At 52.1% G+C, this 22,964-nt stretch overlaps 1 protein-coding gene across 1 annotated transcript; it reads left to right on the forward strand.

The window, feature by feature from the left end:
- Nucleotides 1-521: 521 nt before the first annotated feature.
- Nucleotides 522-22,884, forward strand: Tas1r2 (taste 1 receptor member 2). The gene is made up of 6 exons (XM_020163466.2): nucleotides 522-6,746; nucleotides 8,130-8,430; nucleotides 10,486-11,262; nucleotides 15,373-15,582; nucleotides 20,036-20,159; nucleotides 21,417-22,884. The coding sequence occupies exons 1-6, from the start codon at nucleotides 6,565-6,567 to the stop codon at nucleotides 22,343-22,345; spliced, it is 2,523 nt and encodes an 840-aa protein (XP_020019055.1). The 5' UTR covers nucleotides 522-6,564; the 3' UTR covers nucleotides 22,346-22,884.
- Nucleotides 22,885-22,964: the final 80 nt, after the last annotated feature.

The following is a 22,964-nucleotide window of genomic DNA, read 5'->3' on the forward strand; positions in this document are numbered from 1 at the left end:
TCACAGCCACTGGTGGCCTTTCAGGGGGTGGGTGGCTTTTCCTTTCAAGGCTGATGGTATTGCCAGAGTGCTGGGAGGTGGTGGCATAGGGCCCTCAGCAGGATGGGAAGGGTGGGCCCTGATGTTGGGGAGTGCCTGCTGGAGGTAGCAGGAGCTCTGGAGCACGATGGGTCCAAATCCTGCCTCACTGCCTCCCAGCCAGGTGATTTCCAAAAAGTTGTGCAGCCTCTCTGACCTCTGTCTCATTGTCTACAATATAAGGCTAACTCCTTCACATAATGCATACACACTGGCCATGATACTTGAGTGAGTTAATTCATGCAATTTTAGAATAGAACCAGATTAAAAATGTTACCCTTGTAATAACTCACATACTGTGATGGTTCATTTTATGTGAAGTTTGGCTGAATCTCAGTATCCAGATATTTGGTCAAACATTCTGGATGGTTCTGTTGAAGGTGCTTTTTGGATGAGAAGAACGTATAAGTCAGTGGATTTAAGTAACAAGTAACATAACGTGAGTGGGCCTTGTCCAATCAGCTGAAGGCCTGAATAGAACAAAGAATAAGCTCCCTTAGGAAGCAACTTTTGTTTTTTGAGACAGGATCATGCTATGTAGTCCTAGGATTACAGGTGTGCACCACCATGTTTGGAGAGGCAGGAAGGAATTCTAGCAAGTGCCCTTTGGTGTAAACTGCAGCTCTTCCTGGTTAACAGCCTGCTGGCTTGCTAGACAAGTTTTGGACAGGTAAGCCCCACAGTCATGTAAGCCAATTCCTTAATAATCTATGGCTAACCGGGTGTGGTGGGTCACACCTGTAATCTCAGTTGCTTGGGAGGCAGAAGCAGGAGGATCTCAAGTTGGAGGCCAATCCAAGCAAAGCTAGTGAAACTATCTCAAAATGCAAACAAAAGGACTTGGGGTGTGGCTGAAGTGGTAGAGCATTTGCCTAGCACGCACGAGGCCCTGGATTCTATCTCCAGTATGAAAAGAAAAATCTGTGTCTTTTTTCCTCTCTCTCTCTGTCTACACACACACACACACACATATATAAACACACACACACACACACGTTTTTTAATGCATCCCATTGTTTTCCTGGAACACCCGTGCCAAGAACTCTGTATGTCTCCTCACACAGAACAGCTTCACAAGTCAGCACTGCCATGTTTCCATTTTGCAGATGAGGAAACTGAGGCGCAGAGGGCTTAAGATACTTCCCAAGGGTGTGGTGTTGCTGGGATGTAAACCAGGTCTTTCCTGCACCCTGCTGTCCACATCTGGCACTAAACCACCTTGGGGAGACCTTCTCGGCTGGTCCCATGATGACTTGGAAAGGAGTGACGGTGGCCGGTTAGCCTGAGCTGACTGCGGGTCCAACCAAGCCTTTGCCAGCCAGCTGACTTATGGAGGGGAAAGTGTATCCTGGTGTCTTCACCATACACAACCATGTCTGTCCATCAGGACAGTTGGGGGAGGCAGGTGGAGACTGCTCTTTGGCAGAGCCCCTCTCCCTAGCTCCATCATAGCTGCCACTGATTCATGCAAGAAGGAACGAGGCCCCTGCACAACTCTGCTGTGCCCAGGGACAGAGCAGAAGCCAGAGTGCCCAGCTGGAGCTCACAGAAGAAAGGGTGGCATTTTATAGTTGAGGGACGTGGAGACTGTTAATGTCTGTGAATGAATGGTGTGACTTGCTTAAGGTCACACCAAGACCGTAGCAGAACTGGCTATGATAGCCTCCTTCCCCCCCTCCCCTGGCCAGTGCTGGGGATTGAACCCATGGCCTTGGACACATTAAGCAAACTAGACAAAATCAGCCACTGAGCTACACCCCCAGCCCTCATGTAGCCTTAGCAGTGACTGTACCAGGTCAGTAGCAGGGCTAATTAGGAGGTCGGGAGAATGGATAGCCCAAGGTCACAGCCCTACCTACAGTCATCTGGTAGGAAGGTAGGTCTGAATCTGGGTGCCTGCAGTCTAGTCTCCTTTGCTAACTGTCCCATCAGGTCCCCAGCCTCCAAGCTCCTCAGCTACTGTCAAATAACCACCGCCTTACTTAGACACCTTTGCTTCCCTTTTAACTAGGGCAAAGAGTCACTCAAAGCTGTCACTCTCTGCCCTCTGCCCACATCCTACCCCACCCCCCCCCCCCAAGATTTGAGGCTGGTGGCTCCTGGCCCAGTGCCTGATACTTTGCATGGTCATCACGGTAAGTCCCCATGTCTGCGGTAGCCCAAGGAGCCCCTTCATTTCCCTGCTGTGGCCAGGGGCCCAGCCATGGCCCTGAACTGGAGTGCGGACCATTTGACTGCGGCCGGACGTCCCTGCTGCCACTGTCCCACAGCTGCCAGCCAAGCGTGTACTCTAAGGAAATGAAGGGCCACCTGTGCTGGCTCCTGGCTACCAGGCAATCCGGAACTTCAGTGGAAATTGGGGGCAGAGGACGTGGCAGGGTACAGCCTCACCCTCTATACAGTCATAGCTTCATTTTCATTGAGTCATTCACTCATCCATTCATTCATCATTGTCATTCCTGTGTGTCTGCAGAGGCCAGGCTAGCCTTGAATGCAGGCTGCATGGCTGGTACTGTGGTAAGTATTCGAGAGACCCTGGCCTCACCCCCTATAGTGGCCCTATGAAACACGCTCTGTGACTCCCATTTTACAGTTGAGGAAACTGAGGCACTGACAGGTTAAACTAGTATACAAGGAGGAAATGACCTGCCTGGGTTTCAGTGGCTATCACCACGGAACAGCCCCCAGAGCCAGGCAGACCTGTGCAGAATCCCAGCCAGGACCCCTCTTCTCTACCTAACCCTACCAGCTTGGATTTGACATTTCTTTGGGAATTGGGGATCCAGTGAATTATTTAAAAGCGAAGTGCTGGGGCCCCGGGCCTGGGACCGCCAGAGTGAGAAGTTCAATAATGGAGTTCTTGTCACTGTGACTTCCAACCTCAGCACATGGTCCTGCATGTGTGTTCCAGGTAGGCGGGGACCCAGGTTTGACTGAGTACCTGTTTGTAGGCTCTGTGCCCCTACTAACTATCTTGAACCACACCAGTCTGCAAGAGGGTACGTGTTCTTTTAGCCTCATTCACCCATGTTTCATGGCATAGACTTGTCCCCCTCCCTCCAGGAGCTCTCTGCTGGCTGGCATCTTCTGCCACCTTGCCCCATCTCGATGATGGCACAGAACTGTCCTGACATACCTTTGATTGACTTAATTAGAGCCCCGAGGAAATCAAACTTTCTGAACTTGGGTGACTGCTCTCCTCTGGACTTCAGTTTCCCTCTCTGCAGGCTGGGTGTGTTTGTGGACCTTCAGCAGCCTCTCAGTTCTGGCACAATATGTCACAGTGGGGACCTTCTGGCCTGCCTGGCACTCGCCAGGGCCCTGATTGTCTCTCCAGACCGTACCCCATGTCCTCCATGTGTTCTGGCTCTTGTGCCATGCCCAGTGGGCTTCACCAGTGCCCATAAATGCACTAATGGCTTTCCCAGTCATTCTGGCTCTCAACCCCCACCCTAGACCCTGAGAGTCAGGCAACACCCAGGCAGGGCTCTGGGTTAATTCAGATTCTGTCTCTCTCTCTTTCCCCATGCTTACCCCCTCTTCCCCTGGCATCCTTCTGCTCCCTCTTCACAACTCACAGGTATTGTCGTCGTGCCTCCTGAGGCACTGCCAGGAACTGACCCTTTCCCAACAATTGGGCCTTGAGATGGAACCTGCGTGGGGGAGGACAGCATGTCCCTCACCCATGGCCAGAGGAGCAGTGACAGCTCCTGCAGGCAGGACACACCAAGGTCATGCAGCACAAAGGTGGGCAGTGAGGTTACGTTTTGCCTTTAACTTCTGCTGGCTGTGTGTCTCTGGTAAGTCATTTAACCTCTCTGAGTCTAGTCTCCTCATCTTTAAACTGGGAGTCAGTGTGGTACTTTGCAGGGTGGCTGTGAGAACCAACGATATAATGCATTTAATGCACTGTAGAAAGGGAGCTATTTGTCGTTGGTACAGCTCCTTTGGAGCCCCCTTATGTGCTGGTGACTATTATCTTGCTAGATCACCACCCCAGGAAGTTCCTGCAGGAAGCCCCATCCAAGGAGGCCTGAGTGGCTGTGGTTTGGGGCTCACAAAGCAGGAGAAAGTGGGCTGGTGGGACAGGGAGAGCCGGATGAGGGAGCTGAGTCAGGTTGCAGAAACCTGAATCCAGGACAAGGAGCTCACCCTTGGTCTTGGTCTTGCAGGCAGCGGGAGAGTAGGATGGTCAGGGCCCAGAGCTGTTCCTCTGGGGCTTCAGCAGTCAGTGTGGGGCCAACAGAGAGGTCAGGAAGGAGGTGGCATGAGTCTGAGTTGGGGTGTGCCAGATAGGGGGCAGAGGTCTGGAGAGAAGCCAGGGGGCAGAGATGGGTTGATGTGAGGGCTTTTGGCTAACTGATAGGCAGGTAAGGGGGGTGATGCAGTGCAAAGAGGGCCTCCCCATTGTACAGAGAGGGACACTGAGGCCCAGAGAAGGAATATCAGGTCAGGAACCCACCTCTCAAACACCACATGTAGGGCTCTTCCTTTTGTTTTATGGGGTCTTCCCCTACCCCAGCTGGCTTACAAAGACTCAGAGAGGGGCAGGGACAGGCCTGAGGTCACCCAGCAAATCCTGTCTTCCAAGGAGGCCTCTCCTTGTTGTTTTTAAATGTCTGCAGGATGACCCTGCCCCAAAAGGGGTCAGGGCAAAGGGAGGTACACTCCTAACTCTGGAGCTGCTGAAGACATCTGGCACCCCCAGGGTAACTTTGAGGTACTTTGGGGCACAGGGAGGTACTTTCTGCCAGGCAGGGAGGTGGAGATGCCACTGTGGAAGTTCACTTTATTACAAAAAGGGACAATCTTGAACTTGGCAAGCTCACCGTTCTCTTGGGCCTCCTCTGCACCCTACTTTTCTTTTTAATTCCCACACCATTCCTATCAGACTGGAGTTATTAACCTTATTTCTGTGGAGGGGAAACAGGCTCAGAGAGGTGAAATCAAGTACCAATGGTCACACAGCAAGAAAACTGCTGTGAAATAAAGGTAGGTTAGAGCTAGGTGCCTCTAGGTTCCTCCAGACACATATCAGGAGGAACTAGCCACAATGCAAGGCTAGACACAGGTGCCAGTGCCAGTGCAGGCAAAAGGGTCCAGGCAGGTCCCCTGGAAGGTTGGGCACGGGTGGTGTCTTGGAAGGGAGGAGCTCAGAGGGACCTTGAAGGAGCAGAGGACTTGCCAGGGTGTGGGGTGTGGGGGGGACTCTTGGGGCTTCAGTCACCTCTTTGTACTTGGAGCCTCCTCTGAGGGCCTGCAGACTTGCTCAAATGATGCTGGAGGCAGAGCTGTTGAAGCTGGGGCTCAGGTCCCTTGAGACTCCTGCTGGGCCACGTGTTGTTAGAGTTGGAAAGGGACAGAGCGGTGTTCTGGGGACAAAGGTCTCTGATCCACTGGGTCCCTAATTCATGGAGATGTCATTCTCCCTCCAACTCATCAGTGGCCACCTTTGAATTCAAAACTTGGCAACTTTTTCTGTTTTGCTCATACCTCTGTCTCTTGGCATAGAGTCAGGGGGACTCATATCAGGGCAGACAGATGTGGGCTTGACAGGTGGCATTGGTGAGATGGAGCCAGGTCCCTCCCCCACTACTGCCCCATTCTTATAGCTGCTGTTGCACTGGCGGCTCACTCCTGTAATCCTAGCTACTCAGAAGGCAGAGATCAGGAGGATCGAGGTTTGAAGCCAGCCCCGGACAAATAGTTCTGGAGACCCTATCTCGGAAAAAAAAATCATAAAAAAAGGGCTGGTGGAGTGGCTCAAGATCTAGGCCCTGAGTTCAAACCCCAGTATCACACAAAAAGAAAGAGAAAGAAAAGCAATAACCCTGTGACATCCCATGGTGTGGTATTAAGCCATTCGCCATGTAGTCGGACTATGTGGTTTCAGTGCCTGCCCTGCTAACTGTGCTACCCAGGGTGAGTTTCTTAACTTCTCAGGGCCTCAGTTTCCTCATCTGTGAAATGGGGTTAGTAATAGTCTCAGATATTGGGAGACTTGAAGGAGACGATGGGTGGCGAGCCCTTGGGCGATGCCTGATCCTCGCTGAGAGTGGCTAGTGCTTTTTGAATAACCGCTGGGCCAGCTGCCATATGTATCTTACCACGTGCAGGGCCCAACTTGGTCAGGCCCTAAAGTTTGGGGGGGGGATCTTTTTGCCACATGGCTTTGCCTCTGGCAGCGCCTATGCCACTTGTGAAATGTTAAACATCAGGTGGTGAAACCTGTTCCCAACCAAGTGGCAGAAGACTGGTGTGGCTGGACGTTCTCTCCCCTCTGATCACCAGGCCTCACTGGGCCCTTGGAATGGAGCATCCTGGTTCCGGCCTTCTTTCCTGCCCCCAGAGCTCTCCACCTGTCTGGGGCACCCCATGGTCTGGGGCAGGCCCATCACTATGTAAATGTCTGTGCAAATGGCCTAGTGTCCACCCGCCAGTTCTTCAGTGAGGCGGAGCACCTCCCAACACTGTCACTTCGCATCCATGGGGCTCTGGGCAAGGATGCTCTGCTCACTGCTGTTCCTGCTGCAGGTCCTGGCAGAGCCAGCAGAGAACTCCAACTTCCACCTGGCTGGGGACTACCTTCTGGGTGGCCTCTTCTCCCTCCATGCCAACGTGAAGGGCACTGTCCACCTCAACATCCTGCAGGTGCCAAAGTGCAAGGAGTGAGTCTCTGCATGAGGCTGGAAGTGGTGGTGGGCCTAGAGTGGGGAGACAGGGTTGACCCTGGGTTCTCAGGATGCCAGGCGAGGACCAGGAACCAGAACACTCCTCACCCATTGTCTATCCCCGCTCCATCCTGGTTCCCTGCTCCCCAGGGAGGTCCCACCCAGTCCATGTGACTGAGATCTTCAGTGATTGTGTTTCACAACACTGAGACCTGGGGCGTCCCAATGTCATGTCTTCCTGTAAACAATTACAGGATGTTTGCGCTTTGAGGGGCCTTAAAGACCATCAAACCCATCCTCACCCACTTTGGCAACTGGGCAGAACCCCAATGAGTCTGTGTCAAGGCCAGGTTTAATCTCCAGGTGCGGTGCCTTTGGGAAGGCAGAATGCAGTTTTGTGTAGCAAGTTCTCAAACCAGCAGGAGAACATTGTATTTTCCAAGGGCTATAGTTGGGTGGGTAGGGGGTGCTTCCAGGACTGGAGGGGACTCCCTCTCCTATCTCCTCCTTCATGAGCCCCTTGGGATGACAGTGTCACTTGGAGATTGGGTGGACCATGTTCTTTTAGTCATGAAGTCTGGGACCTTGTATGTAGTCTGGAATTATAAAATAGTTACCGGTTACTGTGTTCAGAGAAGGTGGGACATTCTAGAGATAGGGAGGAAGGAAGGAAGGAAGGAGAGAGGAAAAGATGACTAAGGGGTGACTCCCCCATGATGTTGGAAGAATGACATGTTGCCTTGAGAATGGTGAGGATGGTGGTGCCAACGGTGGTGTTGGATTTTTTGATAATGACAGACTGGCTGATGAAGGTGATGCTTGTGGTGGGAATGGTGGTGGTGATGCTGAGTGGTACTGCTGATACAGAAGTTAGTGGTGACACAGTGGTAATGGTGGTGGTGTCAGTGACGTTGGTGATGGTGATAGTGGAGGTGATGGCAGTGACGGTGATGGTGGTGGAGGCAGCAGTGATGTTGGTAGTGGTAGTGGCAACAGTGGTGATGGTGGTGGTGATGTTGGCAGTGATGGTGGTGGTGATGTGGTGGTGGCAATGGTGATGAAGCAGTGGTGACACTGGTAATAGTTGTAGAGGGAGATGATGGTGACAAGGGGGATGGTGGTGATGGAAGTCATGTAGGCATTGGTGGTCACAGGTGGACATAAATAGAGATCATAGGGATGGCAGTGCTGGTGGCCTCAGGGGTCATAGTGTCAGTGGTGGTCACAAGGACAATGGTGACCCTAGTGATACGGTCTGGTGACAAGGATGTGGTAAAATGCCAGTCTTCTGGAGTGGGTGTCCTGTAGCAGGGAGGAGGGCCGTGGTCTCTCCTCTCCCCTCCTCACTCTGGACCTGCTTTTCCTCGTGCCTTGGCCCAGGTACGACATGAAGGTGCTGGGTTACAACCTCATGCAGGCCATGCGTTTTGCGGTGGAGGAGATCAACGCCCACAGCAGCCTGCTGCCCGGGGTGCTGCTGGGGTACGAGATTGTGGACATCTGCTACCTCTCCAACAATGTCCAGCCTGTGCTCTACTTCCTGGCACAGAAGGACTACTCCCTGCCCATCCTCAAGGACTACAGCCACTATGTGCCCCACGTGGTGGCTGTTATTGGCCCTGACAACTCTGAGTCCACCATAACCGTGGCCAACTTCCTCTCCCTTTTTCTCCTTCCACAGGTGAGGCCCCTGGGTCCTAGGAGAAAGGGCTGGGGGTGGGGTTTACCAGTGGTTATCCAGAGGGCGCCCTTCCTCTCCTCTGTGAGATGCTTGTGAGGAAATGGGCAGGGGCACCTCAGGCTTTGGAGGTGAACAGACCTAGGGGTACATCTGGGCCCTGCGTCTGGGCCGCTGCAGTCTTTGTCAAATCTTTTAGCACTTCTGTGCTTCATTTTCCCCATGTGTAAAGTGGGATGGAAGAGCTCCATCTCAGGACTAGCAGCAGATTGACACATTCAACCTGTTGGAGTTTCCAGCACACAGTAGGTAGTCAATACTGTTACCGTGTAGAGCATCTCACACAGGAATGAAAACTCGGAAAGTGCTCAATGTTATCCTGTTCAGTTACAGGATCTGCCTCATAGTAGGTCCTCATAAAAGCACTGTTAGTATGGCTACCATGGTCATCATCACCAGTGAGCGTTTCTAGTCCAAGTGGGCACAGAGTATTCATTAAAGAGCAGCTTGCATAAGACTCTACTGAGGGTGGCTATCGTTACTATGTAGAGCACCCAGTGCAGACTCTGACTCATAGTAGGTGACCAACACATGCTAATATTTTTATGTAACACATCTAGCCCCAGATTGAATTCGCCCTTTTGTTCATATAACAATTGCTTGAATACCTCCTGTGTGCCAGGGAGTATTATAGATGCTGGGGATACAGCTGGAAACCAAACACAAGTCATTGCTAGTAGGTTGAGGCATGCAGGAAGTGTAAATAAATAAGTGATGCAGAATGCTAGAGACGTGCCATTGAAGTGTCAAGCAGGGAGGGGGACAGGCATGTTGGGGACAGGAGATTAAGACAGGTAGAGGGAGAATGTAAATTTGCTCAGAATGGTTGGATGGGCTCAGTGACAACCAGACAAAGACTTGATGACTGGGGGGAGGAGGGAGGGGGGGAGGAGAATATTCCAGGAAGAAGTGTTAGCAATTGCAAAGACCTGGTGTCATTCCAGAACTGGGTGAGCAGAACCAGGGCCAGGGGATGCGTAGGAGAGGAAACCAGAGAGTAAGGGGCTGTGTATGTGTTGGAGCCCCGGGGGGCCATTGAAGGACTCTGGCTTTTCCTGGGTGACAATAGGAGCTGTCAGAGGATTCTGAGAAGAGGAGTAAGGGGATTTGACATGCATGTGGGTAGGGTCAAGTTAGCTGACACCCACGTAAAGGGTAGACCATGGGGGAGAGGAGACAATGCCCAGCCCAGATTCAGGCCAGAGACTGGAGAAGGGGAGGTGGCAGGTGCTGGACAGACTCATTCTGAAGGTAGATCCCAAAGGATTTGCTGAGGGGTGAATGTGATATGTCTTAGACAGAAGGGTCAAGGATGATGGCCAAGTTTTTGACCTGAGTACTGGAAAGGATATATTCACTATCAACAGGGATTGGAAGGTTGTGGACGGAATAGGTTCAGCAGAAAGCCTGAGTTTTGGAGATGTGAGGTGGGCAATTACAACTCTGAGCCTGAAGTTGAAGAGAGAGTCTGGGCTGGGGCGAGATACAGACTTGTTGGCCTGGAAATGCTATTCAAAGCAGAAAGCTGGTTGGTATCACCAAGGGAAGGAGGGGAGAAGAAACAAGGCTGGGAGACGGGTTCTTCAAGACTACAAGGTCATAGTGAAGAGAAGGAAGCAGGAGAGGAGACAGAGCAATCATTAATCTAGGAGGAAAGGCAAGGCAAGAGGTGGAGTCCAGGAGGCTGAGGGAAGACATGAGACTGGTTGAGGGGCCCAATGGCGAGGAAGGTCACACTACAGGTGCTCAATAAATAGGGTGTGGAACACCCCCTATCGGCTAGCCTAGGGCCCAGCACGTAGGAGGGTGTTCCATGTTACTGCGGGATGTAAATGATAACGGTGGTGTGAACACGTAGCCTGGGTGTGGTTCACGCTATGTGTCCTCCAAATGTCACCAGAGTGGTGATGGCAGGTAGAGTCTCCTTTCCTGTCCTCCCCACCAGAAGGGCACTCAGTGCATCCCTCCCTAATGCCAGCCGCCTCTCCCCTCTGGCAGATCACATACAGCGCCATCTCCGACCAGCTCCGGGACAAGCAGCGCTTCCCCGCCATGCTGCGCACGGTGCCCAGTGGCAGCCACCACATCGAGGCCATGGTGCAGCTGATGATCCACTTCCGCTGGAACTGGATCGTCGTGCTGGTGAGCAACGACGAGTACGGCCGTGACAACAGCCAGCTACTCAACCAGCGCCTGCTCAGTGGAGGCGACATCTGCATCGCCTTCCAGGAGGTGCTGCCCACGCCGGCGCCCAACCAGATCATGACGCCGACGGAGCAGGCGCAGCTGGAGGCCATCCTGCGCAAGCTGCAGCAGACCACGGCGCGCGTGGTGATCGTGTTCTCGCCCGAACTGGCCCTGCGTAACTTCTTCCTCACCGTGCTGCGCTGGAACCTCACCAACACCGTGTGGATCGCGTCCGAGTCCTGGTCCATCGACCCGGTCCTGCACAACCTCACCGAGCTGCGCCACACGGGCACCTTCCTCGGCATCACCATCCAGAGAGTGCCCATGCCTGGCTTCAGCGAGTTCCGTGTACGCGGCACTCGGGACAGCCCGCCGCCATCCAGTGGGACCAGCCAGCAGACCACCTGCAACCAGGAGTGCGACGCCTGCTTGAACATCACCGCGTCCTTCAACAACATCCTCACGCTCTCCGGAGAGCGCGTGGTATACAGCGTGTACTCGGCAGTCTACGCCGTGGCCCACGCTCTGCACAGCCTCCTGGGCTGCAACCAGACCAACTGCGCCAAGAAGGTGGTCTACCCCTGGCGGGTGAGAGCCCACGGCGCAGACGCAGACTCTGCGGTTGCCATGGAGACCACAGGGCTCCGCCTGGCGCGCAGCTTCAGGTTGCCCCTCCCTTGGGGGGTGGCGGTTCTAGGCAAAAAGGTGTGAGATGCCAGGGCGCAGCCCCTGCCTCCAGGTGCATAGAACCAGAAGTCCTTCCTGGTGCTTAAACCAAATTCTTTTAAAAATTAATCATCCAGGGTAGTCTGCCCTTGGAGATCAGGTGGAATTCACTGGAAGGAAGTCCCTGGGACAGGGAGGACACGGTTTCCCAACCCCCAGCCGCTCCAGGTTGAGGGCCTGGCAGTTTCCCGGGCTCCCTGAGGCCCTGATGGGTGTGTGATCTTCTCATTGTCCCGTTTGTTCTGTGTCACCTTGATTCTGACCTAGAATTTCAATCCGTGTTTTTCTGATTTCATGCACACACATTGCCACGAAGCCTGCAGAGCTGTAGGTTTGACTGAGGGGAGCTCAAGCACTCACATTACAGATGGATATTTTATACTTTGCTGCCGTACATCTCTGTTGTTAAGGTTTTTTTGGTGGTACTAGGATTTGAACTCAGGACCTCACCCTTGCTAGGCAGGTGCCCTGGCACTTGAACCACTCCACCAGCCCTTTTTGTGTTGGTTATTTTTGAGATGGGGTCTTGCCTCATGCCCGGCCCATCTTGGGTGGTGATCTTTCTATTTGTGATTCCCAGCATAGCCGGGATGACAGGAGCAAGCCACCATGCCCAGGGCATAGGTTGAGATGGGCTCAATGTACTTTTTGCCCTGGCCTCAAATGGATTCTCCCTGTTTCTGCCTCCCAAGTAGATGAACTTACAGGCTTGAGTCGCCACACCTGTCCGGTTATCTCTTTAAAACATTCTCTCTGGGTGGGATGTAGCTCAGTAGCAGAGTGCTTGCCTAGCGTGTCCAAGGCTCTGGGTTTGAGTCCCAGCAGGGAAAAAAAAAACCTCATTCTATTTTAATTGCACCTTCCATCCCATAATCTCAATGCTGAATCTTGCACCCTTACACACTCATCACCTTCAAAAGGAGCTCTGGTGCCAAGCAGTAAAGTTGGTAGCTTCTCGTGAAGTTTATGTCCTGCCACATCGCTGACACATATAATCATCACAAGCACATTGCTGCTTGCTGAGTGACTACCAGGTACATTGCCCGAGTGCCTCACATCTAGCTCACAGCCACCCTGTGGGGTTGATCTTCTACAGATTGGAAGACTGAGGCATGGGGAGTGAAAATGCCTTGTCTTGCTGACTCAGTGGTGAGTGGCAACCTTGGCTTTGAAGTCGGTCTGCTGTGGCTTCTCCCATCATCTTCCCGGTGTTCTCCCATCCAAGACCAGCAGGAGCTGCGGTGAAGGGCCAGTTGACTTCCTTCTTCCCCAGACAGTAGAGATCAAGGGCAGCAAGTATAGCAGTCAGGATATCCAGTCCCATTTATGGAGCACCTGTGGTGTGCCAGGTCCTGGGGACCCCCACCTAGGAGGAGGGGAGGACAGTGCAGCAGGGAGCCAGAATTGCTGCTGTGCATAGAGGTGGGGCAGGGGTCTCACTGAGGGAGTGGGGAAAGCAGCACAGTCTAGGAGGAGAGTGGAGAGTGATGACCTGGAGCGAGGTCAGCTGGTGTGGTAGAGCAAGGGGACAAAGGGGACTGTAGGTGGCAGCGGAGGGTGTCAAGGGCCAGATGAAGGAGTTGGCACTTTGTCCTGGAGGCCCACAGAAAGTTCCAAGCTGAGCCCTGAGCTGATGTTTGAGACAATCCAATAAGCCAGTTTGGGGTTGCATTGGAAGGTGCAGCCCAGACCGTCCTGGATAGGCTTCACGCAGGGTCTCCACTGGCCTAACGGTGTCCTGTGTGAGTCGGGAAGCCATATTCTTTTGTATGGACACATTAGACCAAGATCCCCTTTCCCTGGGTGACACACAGGCCTGCCTGAGCACATGATTTGGTGAGCTGAGCCAGTTGAACCATCCCTACCGCCCTACAAGGACCCACCCGAGCAGAGTGCAACCTCCAAGACCGCCTGTAGCACCCTTACTTCCCCAAGGCCCCTGTGCTGAGCCAAACCACAACACTGTGGTCATTTTTGTCCTAGCAGTTATCCTGTAGTTACTGAATGTATTTGCTTTTTTGTTTATTGTCTACTTCCCTTCCCACCCCACCCTGCACATCTCAGTCCTGGTCAGTGCTGTATCCAGACTGCTGTTCTGGGTGGAGTTGATGCTCAGTGACTATTTAATGAGTGAACCCATGAGTTAATCAAGGAGTGATGCTTCCATGTGCCCGGCCCTGTCATGCCCCTTCCATGACACCCCTGACAAGACACTGTGACTGTACTGTTCTCTCACATACAGGTGAAATGGGTCACCCATCTAGAGAGTGACAGGGGACAGGGCAGTGGAGATGGGCACTTGTGAGAGGCCAGGCAGCAGGCCCTGGGGGTGCAGAGGGATCTTAGGGATGGAGCTTGGTGTGAGTGCAGCTGGTGGGTGACAGCGCCTGCTCACCATCCTCACTTGCTTGTCTCTGCACCCTTCTCTCCATCCCTTGACATCTCAGATATGGCCCATGTGTCCACCTGTGGGAGGCTGATGGTGATGAGCTAGCAGAGCTTTGTAATCAGAACAGACAGTGTTCAAATCCCAGCTCTGCCATTGCTAGCTGTGCAAACTTGAGCAAGTTACTTACTATCTCTGTTAAGTAGAAGGAATGGTAGGAGCCCTGAACAGTTATTAAAAAGCATAACAACGATGTATGCAAGCTTCCTGGTGCAGGAGGAGTGTCTCTCCTCCTCCTCCTCCTCCTTCATTTCTGACAAGTGCCTTTCCTCCAGAGGGAGGGTGGGGCTGGAGAGGTGACTTGGGTCTGCCTTAGATACTTATGGCCAATGTTGGGGTGGCAGGACTAGGTAAGAAGGAGAAACAGGGTTAAGATCTAACAGGGGAGCCCCAGGATACCTGGGTCCCCACCCACTCAGGAGAATCACAGAGACCATACTTTCTGGCCCCTTGGCAGTGGGAGCCCAGGTCACTCAGCTGTACATGGCCAGGTTATTGCAGGAGTGTGACAGGGGATACTCATGACCTGCTGCCCAGGTCTCTACATCCTGCTCCCCATCCTTAGGCCGACCACCTGGGTGGAGCCCCCTTCCTCTCATGCTTGAATCTAGCAACCTGTGAAAATCCCAGAGAGGCCTCCAGAGCCCCATCCTCACCCCCTGAACTGGGAGTGGAGAAGGCTAGGGCCCAACTCCTTGACTATCTGTCTCTCTTTCAGTCCCCCAGGTGAGGTAAGCTCTGGGTACCTATCATATAGCCTGGTAGACTCTCCTATTTATGGAGGGAAAGTTAGAAGGCAGATTGATGGGGTATCAGAGCTGGAAACCTTTTGGGGATCAGCCCAGAGAGGTTCAGTGACTTACCCAAAGTCACACAGCCAACTGAAGACAGAACAAGGACTGGAATTCAGACAAGACAATGCCTACTTCTGAGGGGCCAAGGAGGGCAGGGCCCTTCTTATGAAGGGAACTTGGAGATTCCTCAGCAATCACGTGGTCTGCTTAGTACAAGTTTCTGGGTGAGGGGGCGAGGAGACACTGGCAAGAGAAGAGAGCTAACTCTAAAGTGTGGGGAGGCAGGACAGACCCAGAGAGCAGGGGCAATCTGGTTGGCCTTTGCAGAGGGACATGGGCTGTGGGCCCTGCGGAATGACCGTAGTGACTTCTGGGAAACAGCCCTTCAGGAGGAGACAGGTACTTCTCAGGTGCTGTTCTAAGTTCCTTCCATAGGTCAGCCCATTTATGGCTCCAGAGCCCAGAAGATAGGGTTGATAGCTCTCACTTTGCAGAAGAGGAAACAGGTTCAGAGAGGTTAAGCAACAGATCCAAGGTCTCACAGCAAGAGGCAGAGGTGAGGTCTAGACCCAAATGCATCTATTCTAGAGCCAGTGCTCTTATTCCTTGGCTCTGAACAGCTGCTCTCTGAAGACTTACTGAGTGGAAACTGAGGCTAGTGAGGTGACAGACTCCTATGTCTGGTTCCAGCTCTGATGCCAGCTCCCTTTCCCTTCCTTCTGACCCCTCCAGCTACTCCAGGAGATCTGGAAGGTCAACTTTACCCTCCTGGGCAACCAGATCTTCTTCGATGAGCAAGGGGACGTGCCTGTGCGCTTGGACATCATCCAGTGGCGATGGGACTTAAGCCAGAATCCGTTCCAGAGTTTTGCCTCTTATCACCCCATGCAGCGGGAGCTGAAGCACATTGGCAACGTCTCCTGGCACACTCCAGACAACACGGTCAGTTCGGAGGGGCGGGCAGAGGGCAGCTCCCTTCTCCAGAAGGGCACTTGGGGGTTTCTCAGCAATTGCTGGTGGGGTCTCCGCTTGGGGTGCAGAGTCTGGGGTCCTGCACGTCCCTGTTGATTGAGAACTGTGGAGTTTAGGGTCCTCCAGCTCCTGAGGGCAAGTAGCCCTGTACCAAATTTGCATGTAGCCGGCCGCATGCTAAGAACCTCAATTTCCTTATCAGCTCTAGGAGTTTGAGGCTACCATTCTCCTTATTTTATAGATCAGGACACTAAAGGCACAGAGAGGTTGTGTGACCTGCCTAAGTCCACACAGCTTGTTGGTGGTGAAGGTTCTCTAGATCCAGCCCTCTGGCTTGCAGCCTGACTTTGCATACTTGTGTCTCGACTGTGCCTGACACCTGTCAATCTGAAGGTTTTTGTCAATAGACCATCAAGAACTCTTGCAGGAGTGGGGCAGGATAGGGAGCAGCCTGGTGGAGTGAAAAAGGGCTCTAGGGATCTAAAAGCGTCTTCATCTCTCTCCTATGACATCCTGTGCTCCTGTCCCTACCCAATGCCTTCTCCCCAGGGTACCTTGAGCTAGTTCTGGGCTTCTTGGGGATCTTGGGGACTCAATTCCAGTGGGGCTTTAATTCATTTCCTTGGGCTGCAGTAACTAAGAGGCACAAGCAGACTGAACCCCTAGATGTTTATTCTTACTGTCCTGGAGGCGGAAGTCTGAGATGGAGGTGGGGGTGGGACTGGATCCTACTGAGGTCGAGAACCAGCTCCTGTTTCTCTCCCGGTGTCTGGTGGCTCCTCTGCCGCCTTGGCTTGTCGAGGCTTCACCCTGATCCCTGACTTCACCTCACCTGAAGTTCTTCCAAAGTACAAGTGTCCCCTCTGCAGAAGGGCACCAGTCACATCTAGATCATTGTACCCCCAGTATGACCTCATTTTAACTAATTACCTCTGTAATGACTCTGTTTCCAAAAAAGGTCACACACTGAGGTCCTGGGAATTAGGACTTTGAGGCACACAGTTCAGCCTATAACAGTGTCTTAGCCGGGTGTCCCCAGAGAGCAGAGCCTGAGACAAGGTTATGTGCAATAGATCACCTGGACATGCTGCCGGGTGATGGGAGCGTCCAACAGAGAAGGGGGATAGTCATTCTGAGGGAGTGTCCTTTTTGGATGTTGCTGTGAGCAGCTAGACCTCAAGCTCACCAAGATCCCCCAAAGAGTTCCCTTAGAACTGTCTGCCAAGGGAGATAACAGGGCAGCGTTGATCTGCTGGCTTCTGCCCCCTCATGGCCAAGGGCGTCACTCCCTTGTATTTCCAGTCCCCACCTGGGTGAGCGTTGCCGCTTCCCCTGGGCGTCTCCTACTGCAGCCCCAGAACTGAGGCGAGGTACTGACGGGTGACAGCTGTAAAAAAATATTGGTGCAATGGCAGGGAAAATAGGTGGGAGGACACCAAGATGTCCCCTCCTCGTTCCACTCAGTGTGCTCATGTCCTCTGTTGAGGCTGGTGGGTGACAGAGTTTTTAGAGTAGCAGCCAGCCCAGCCTCTACAAAAGGGGCTCAGTGACAGGCCTATGGTTGTAATGGCAGTTGCCATCTGTCCTTTCTTCCCTCCCTTCCTGCTCTTTCCCTCTGTCAGCATTTGGGTCACTGGCTTAGGGTGATGGAGACTGTCATCCCCGGGGCACCTGAGCCCTAGTTGCCTTGTCCTTGTGGCTGTCCCTGCTGGGCCTCTGCACGGGCATTACGGCCGGGCCGTGGAGAGGCTCCTGGGCTTCACGCGCCCCTCCTGCCCCACTTCTCATGGGAACCCAGGCCAAATGCCTCTCCTTCCTCGGCCTTCTCATGCACTGGTGTGAGGAACCCAGAGTGACCAGTGATGACCACAGAGCCCTATCGTGTTTGCTGGTGGAAGTGTGCGCCCCTCCCTGTGGGAATCTCACCTCCATGGGGAGGAGAATGGGGACTGTGGCCAATCTTTCACACCTTGAGGTTGCTGGACCACGTGTTCCAGTTGTTAGAACCCCTGACCTGCACATTCAGTGCATGTGTCTCATCCCCAAGGGCAGTGTCCCCATCCCACAGTGTCATCCCTGAGGTGGTACCTTGGCTGAGCCTTTGGTATGCCACCCCATCATTTTATGAGGCTGCATGCTTCCGGATGCATTAGGGTCAGTGGGTCCTGGGGCTGTGTCACACCTCCATCACCATGGAATGGGCCTCTTATCTGCAGTTATATGGGATCGTGCATGAGTCCTTTGGTCTGTAAGCACATGGGAAGTAGTGCTGTGCTGTGGGCAGGGAAGGCAAAGCACTGCTTCCTGTGACCAGAAAAGGGTCAGATGCAGGGAACATGGGGAACAGTGGGGGCCAGCTACTCTCCCGGCTGCTCGGCACTGGTTTCATGGCTGGGAGGCTAGGTGTCTGGCAATGGCAGTAGCCAGAATGACTATGGTGAAAGAAAGCCCAGGTCTTTGGGTCCATGCTTTCAGCCTCCATTCCTGCCCCATAGCCACTCTGTGCAAGCCCTGGGGTGGCTGAGGACAGAGGCCAACCAGCCTCTGCTGGGCCAGCCACTCTGTCTATCTGGACACCTTATGTAAGTGGAATCATACAGTATTTGTCTTTTTGTGAAGAAGGAATGCTGTGTTTTATTTCCATTAATCTTCAGATATTTTCTAATTTCCCTTGTGAATATTTCTTTGACCTATTGCTATTTAGGAGTGTGGAGTTTAATTTCCACATATTTGCAAATTTCCCAAATTTCCTTCTGTTATTGATCTCTAATTTCATTACCTTGTGGTTGGAGAACATGCTGGCATGAATTCGATCCTTTTACATTTGGTAAAACTTGTTTCATGGCTTGCCTCAGCGTTTATCCTGGAGAATGCTCCATGTGCACTCAAGAGGGTGTATGTTGTGCTGTGCTGGGTAGAGTGTGGTGTAGGCATCAGTTGGGTTTGGTTGGTTTATAGTGGTGTTCAAGTCTTCTATTGGGTATCAAAGTTTTCACCTATTGTTGACTAGTACATATTGTCTATTCCCCCTTCAATTCTGATTTTTTTTTTTGCCTTATGTATTTTGGGGCTCTCATGTTAGGGGCATATATGCTTATTATTATTATATCTTCTTGATAAAATGATCATTTATCATCACAGAATAGTCTCCTTTTCCATTTTTGTTGGTATTTTCTTCCCTTTGGCTTCTTTTGAGATTTTATCTTTGTCTTTACTATTTAAAGTTTGAGTATATTAACAGGTGTAGGTATGGTTTACTTTGTATTTATCCTGCTTTGTTATCTTTGAGTTTAATCTGTGCTTTGGTTATTAATTTTGGAGAATTCTCAGCTATTGTTGCTCCAAATATTTCTTCTGTTCCTTTCTCTCTTCTTCTGGTATTCCCATTAAGTACATATCATACTTTTTATAATTGTCCCATAGTTCTTGGGTATTCTGTTATTTTTCCCACTTTTTTCCTGTTTTTTGGGGGTGTTCAATTTCTGTGGACATTTCTTTAAGCTCAAAAATCCATTACTCAGCCATGTCCAGTCTACTGATGAGTCCATCAAAGGCATTTTAAAAAATTTCTGTGATATATTTATTTCTGTTTATTTTTAATTTCTAGCATTACCTTTAGATTCTTCCTTAGGATTTCAGTTTTCTTCTTAAATTACTTATCTTCTTCTTATTATTTTTTTTTGCATTTTGTCCACTTTTTCAATTATAGCCCTTAGCAAATGAAATTATTTAAAAATATCTGTCAAATCTGAGTCAGTTCTGATGTTTGCAGTTTTCTTCAAACGTACTGTTTCTGGCAGCATTAGGGTTTGAACTCAGAGCCTCATACTTGCTAGGCAGGTGCTCTACCACCTGAACCACTCCGTCAGTCCTGTTTTGTGAAGGGTTTATTCAAGATAGAGTCTCTTGAACTATTTGTCTGGGCTGGCTTCAAACTGTGATCCTCCTGATCTCTGCGTCCTGAGTAGCTGGGACTACAGGTGTGAGCCACCAGCACCTGGCTCAAATGTGTTTTTCTGACATTTAGCATGCTTTGTAATTTTTTGTTGGAAGCCATACATGATGTAGGGGTAAACAAAATTGAGGTAAATAAACTTTTAGTATGAAGTTTTATGCTTATCTGGATAGGAGTTGGGCTCTGTTTACTATTTTTTGTAGCTGTGACATCAGAGTTTGAAATTCCCTCAGTGTCCTTTTCTTGGTCTTTCTTAATGTGCTTTTACCAGAGGAAGGTGGAGTAGGTCTTGGTCAGGCAAAACTGAGGGTCCCCAAGAAGGTCCAGTTTTAGTGGCAGTTCTAGCAGCCCTCCCCCTCCCAGGCAGAGACCAGGCTGGCCTCCCCTGAGTGTACGGCTACTGGGGTGCGTAGAGATCCCCAGAGGGTGGGAGAGGGGGCTCAGGGATTCTTGCCCTCCGCCCTGCAGATCCCTGTGTCCATGTGTTCTAAAAACTGCCGACCTGGGCAAATGAAGAGGCCCGTGGGCCTCCACCCCTGCTGCTTTGAGTGCTTGGACTGCATGCCTGGCACCTTCCTCAACCAATCAGCAGGTAAGACTCATGCCCCTTGCTGCGCGCCTACCTGGCCAGCCCTCCCCCACCCAGCCTGCAGATGCAGCGCTGGCCATACCTTTTCTCCATCGTCCCCTCCCTTCCCCTCCCCTTCCCCTTCCCCCTCTGCCCCATTCCCCTGAACCTGCAGGGGTAGTGTGCTGGCCACACCCCTGCTTTATCCCTGGGCTCTCCAGGGGGCTCCTCTCCTTTGACAAGGTCTCTGGCCTCTCCCCAGGGGATGTAAGTGCCCAAAGGCCAGGGGCCAGGTCTGATTCCTCTGTAGCCCCCCAGTACCTACCTGTGTGGCACAAATCCTCCAGCCCAGGCTGGCTCAGGAAGAAGGGACTCCAGTCCCTCAGGGAGAAGGGACTCCAGTCCCCCAGGGCAGGACTCGCCCTGATGCCCGCCATAAGCACACAGCCACAGGAATCTAGTGTCAGGCCTGAGAGTGTCCACTGATGATCAGTGAAGGAACAAATGGCTCTCCCAGCAGGACGGACTGGCCGCCAGAGACAGTCTCTGATGGCTAGTGAGCATGGTTGCTCACTGTGGGGGTGGAGGGGGTGAGGGTGAAATGATTTCTTGATTGAAGGAAATACCGGCTCTCCTGATACAACATAGACTCCTGAAAAATGGGGACAATGTCATGTTCGTATCCACGTTAATCTTCAGTACAGTTCAGAGTCTCAAATTGTTTTTTTCTTGTGCCTTCATTGATTACTAAATGAAGTGGGTGGGTTCATCTCCCGAGGAACGCTCTCATGCCTGGCAGAGCACAGGCATGCCGTATGGGCTGAACAAATTTCTTGAACGCATTTTTTCTGGTCTTCCTCTCACAGTCAGTAGCCTGCAGGCAGGGGCTGTGTTGTACACATCTGTCTCTCCACGGTCTTGGGAGCCTACCATAGTAGACGGTGCTCATTGATGAATTTCTTGCAGAAGTGGTTCATTGTCTCTTGCAGCAGAGGGTGGTGTCTTGGAGAGGTGGAGGAGTTACAGTTAGTAGGCTCCAAGACAAGAAGACCTGGGTTCAAATTCTGCCTTTAAAACTCTCTGGCTTTGTGACTTTGGGCAAATTACTTAACTTGGCTGAGACTCAGTTTCCTATTCTGGGAAATAGGGTTGCAGGGAGGATGTGGCAAGGTTCAGCCGTGAGCTTAGTTCCTGTAGCCCCTCCCTGGTCCAGGGCCAGGCTCAGAGGACGCAGGCACGCAGAGGGTGTGTTGAGCTAAGGGGAATCTGTGGCTTTTGCAGATGAATTTGACTGCCAGCCCTGTCCTAGTGCCTCATGGTCACACAAGAACGCCATCTCTTGCTTCAAGCGGCACCTGGCCTTCCTCGAATGGCAGGAGGTGCCCACGATCATCGTGGTCATTCTGGCTGTCCTAGGCTTCCTTAGCACACTGACCATCCTGGTCATATTCTGGAGGCACTACCAGACGCCCATGGTCCGCTCGGCAGGGGGTCCCATGTGTTTCTTGATGCTCACACCACTGCTGCTGGTGTTCGGGATGGTGCCGGTGTACGTGGGGCCGCCCACGGTCTTCACCTGTATCTGCCGCCAGGCCTTCTTCACCCTCTGCTTCACCATCTGTATCTCCTGCATAGCTGTGCGCTCCTTCCAGATCGTCTACATCTTCAAGATGGCCAGGCGCCTCCCGCGTGCCTATGGCTTCTGGGTCCGCTACCATGGCCCCTATGTCTTTGTGGCACTCATGACGGCCATTAAGGCAGCCATCATAGCTGGTAACATGCTGACCACCACCATCAACCCCATTGGCCGTACTGACCCTGAAGACCCCAACATCTTGATTCTCTCCTGTCACCCCAATTACCGCAACGGGCTGCTGTTCAACACCAGCATGGACCTGCTTCTCTCCATGGTGGGCTTCAGCTTCGCCTACATGGGCAAGGAGCTGCCCACCAACTACAACGAAGCCAAGTTCATCACCCTCAGCATGACCTTCTCCTTCACCTCATCCATCTCGCTCTGCACCTTCATGTCTGTCCATGACGGAGTGCTGGTCACCATCATGGACCTCTTGGTCACTGTGCTTAACTTCCTGGCCATCAGCCTGGGGTACTTCGGCCCCAAATGCTATATGATCCTTTTCTGCCCAGAGCGCAACACACCAGCCTACTTTAACAGCATGATCCAGGGCTACACCATGAGGAAGGACTAGCACCGCCCACCAGCCTGGGGGACAGAGGTCTCGGTGTTATGAGATGAGGGACAGGGATGACCCCACTGCATTCTGGTCCCCCATATGGTATTCTTCTGAGGTCTCTGCAGCCGGTCCATTTTTACCCATTTTTACTTAGTGATGGTTGCCTACAAATAGCCACACTTTCTTCCTCTCCCTTGAGCTGTTTTGCTTGCCAGGCACTGCTACTGCCTTCTGAAAGAAGACACCCAAGGTGACCTAGTGGTCTCCAAAGACAGTCTGATTTAGTAGCCTACAGCCGCCATCTGGTGGCCATAGTGGGCACCTGCAGGTTTAGGCTACTTTCTGAATTTTTAAGGTGGAGGAAGCCACACTGGCGTTTGGGCCAGGGCTGGTGTATGAGCTCCAGCCATGCTGTCCTGCAGCTGTCATTACTGTGTCCTGTTTGCTGATTCTGGAAGAGCTCAGACTGGGATTCTGTGTTCTCGCTAAGTGATGGCTGGGCATAGGGGTGTTTCATAAATGCTCATGAATAAACCTCACTTGGGTGAAATGAATGACCTTCTTTCTTGCTTTCAGAGGTCCCCTGAGAAAGACACATGGACTCAGGCTTTGGGTTCGACCCCAGCATTGCCTC

Source organism: Castor canadensis, chromosome 7, assembly GCF_047511655.1.
Source record: "Castor canadensis chromosome 7, mCasCan1.hap1v2, whole genome shotgun sequence".
NCBI classification, from domain to species: domain Eukaryota; kingdom Metazoa; phylum Chordata; class Mammalia; order Rodentia; family Castoridae; genus Castor; species Castor canadensis.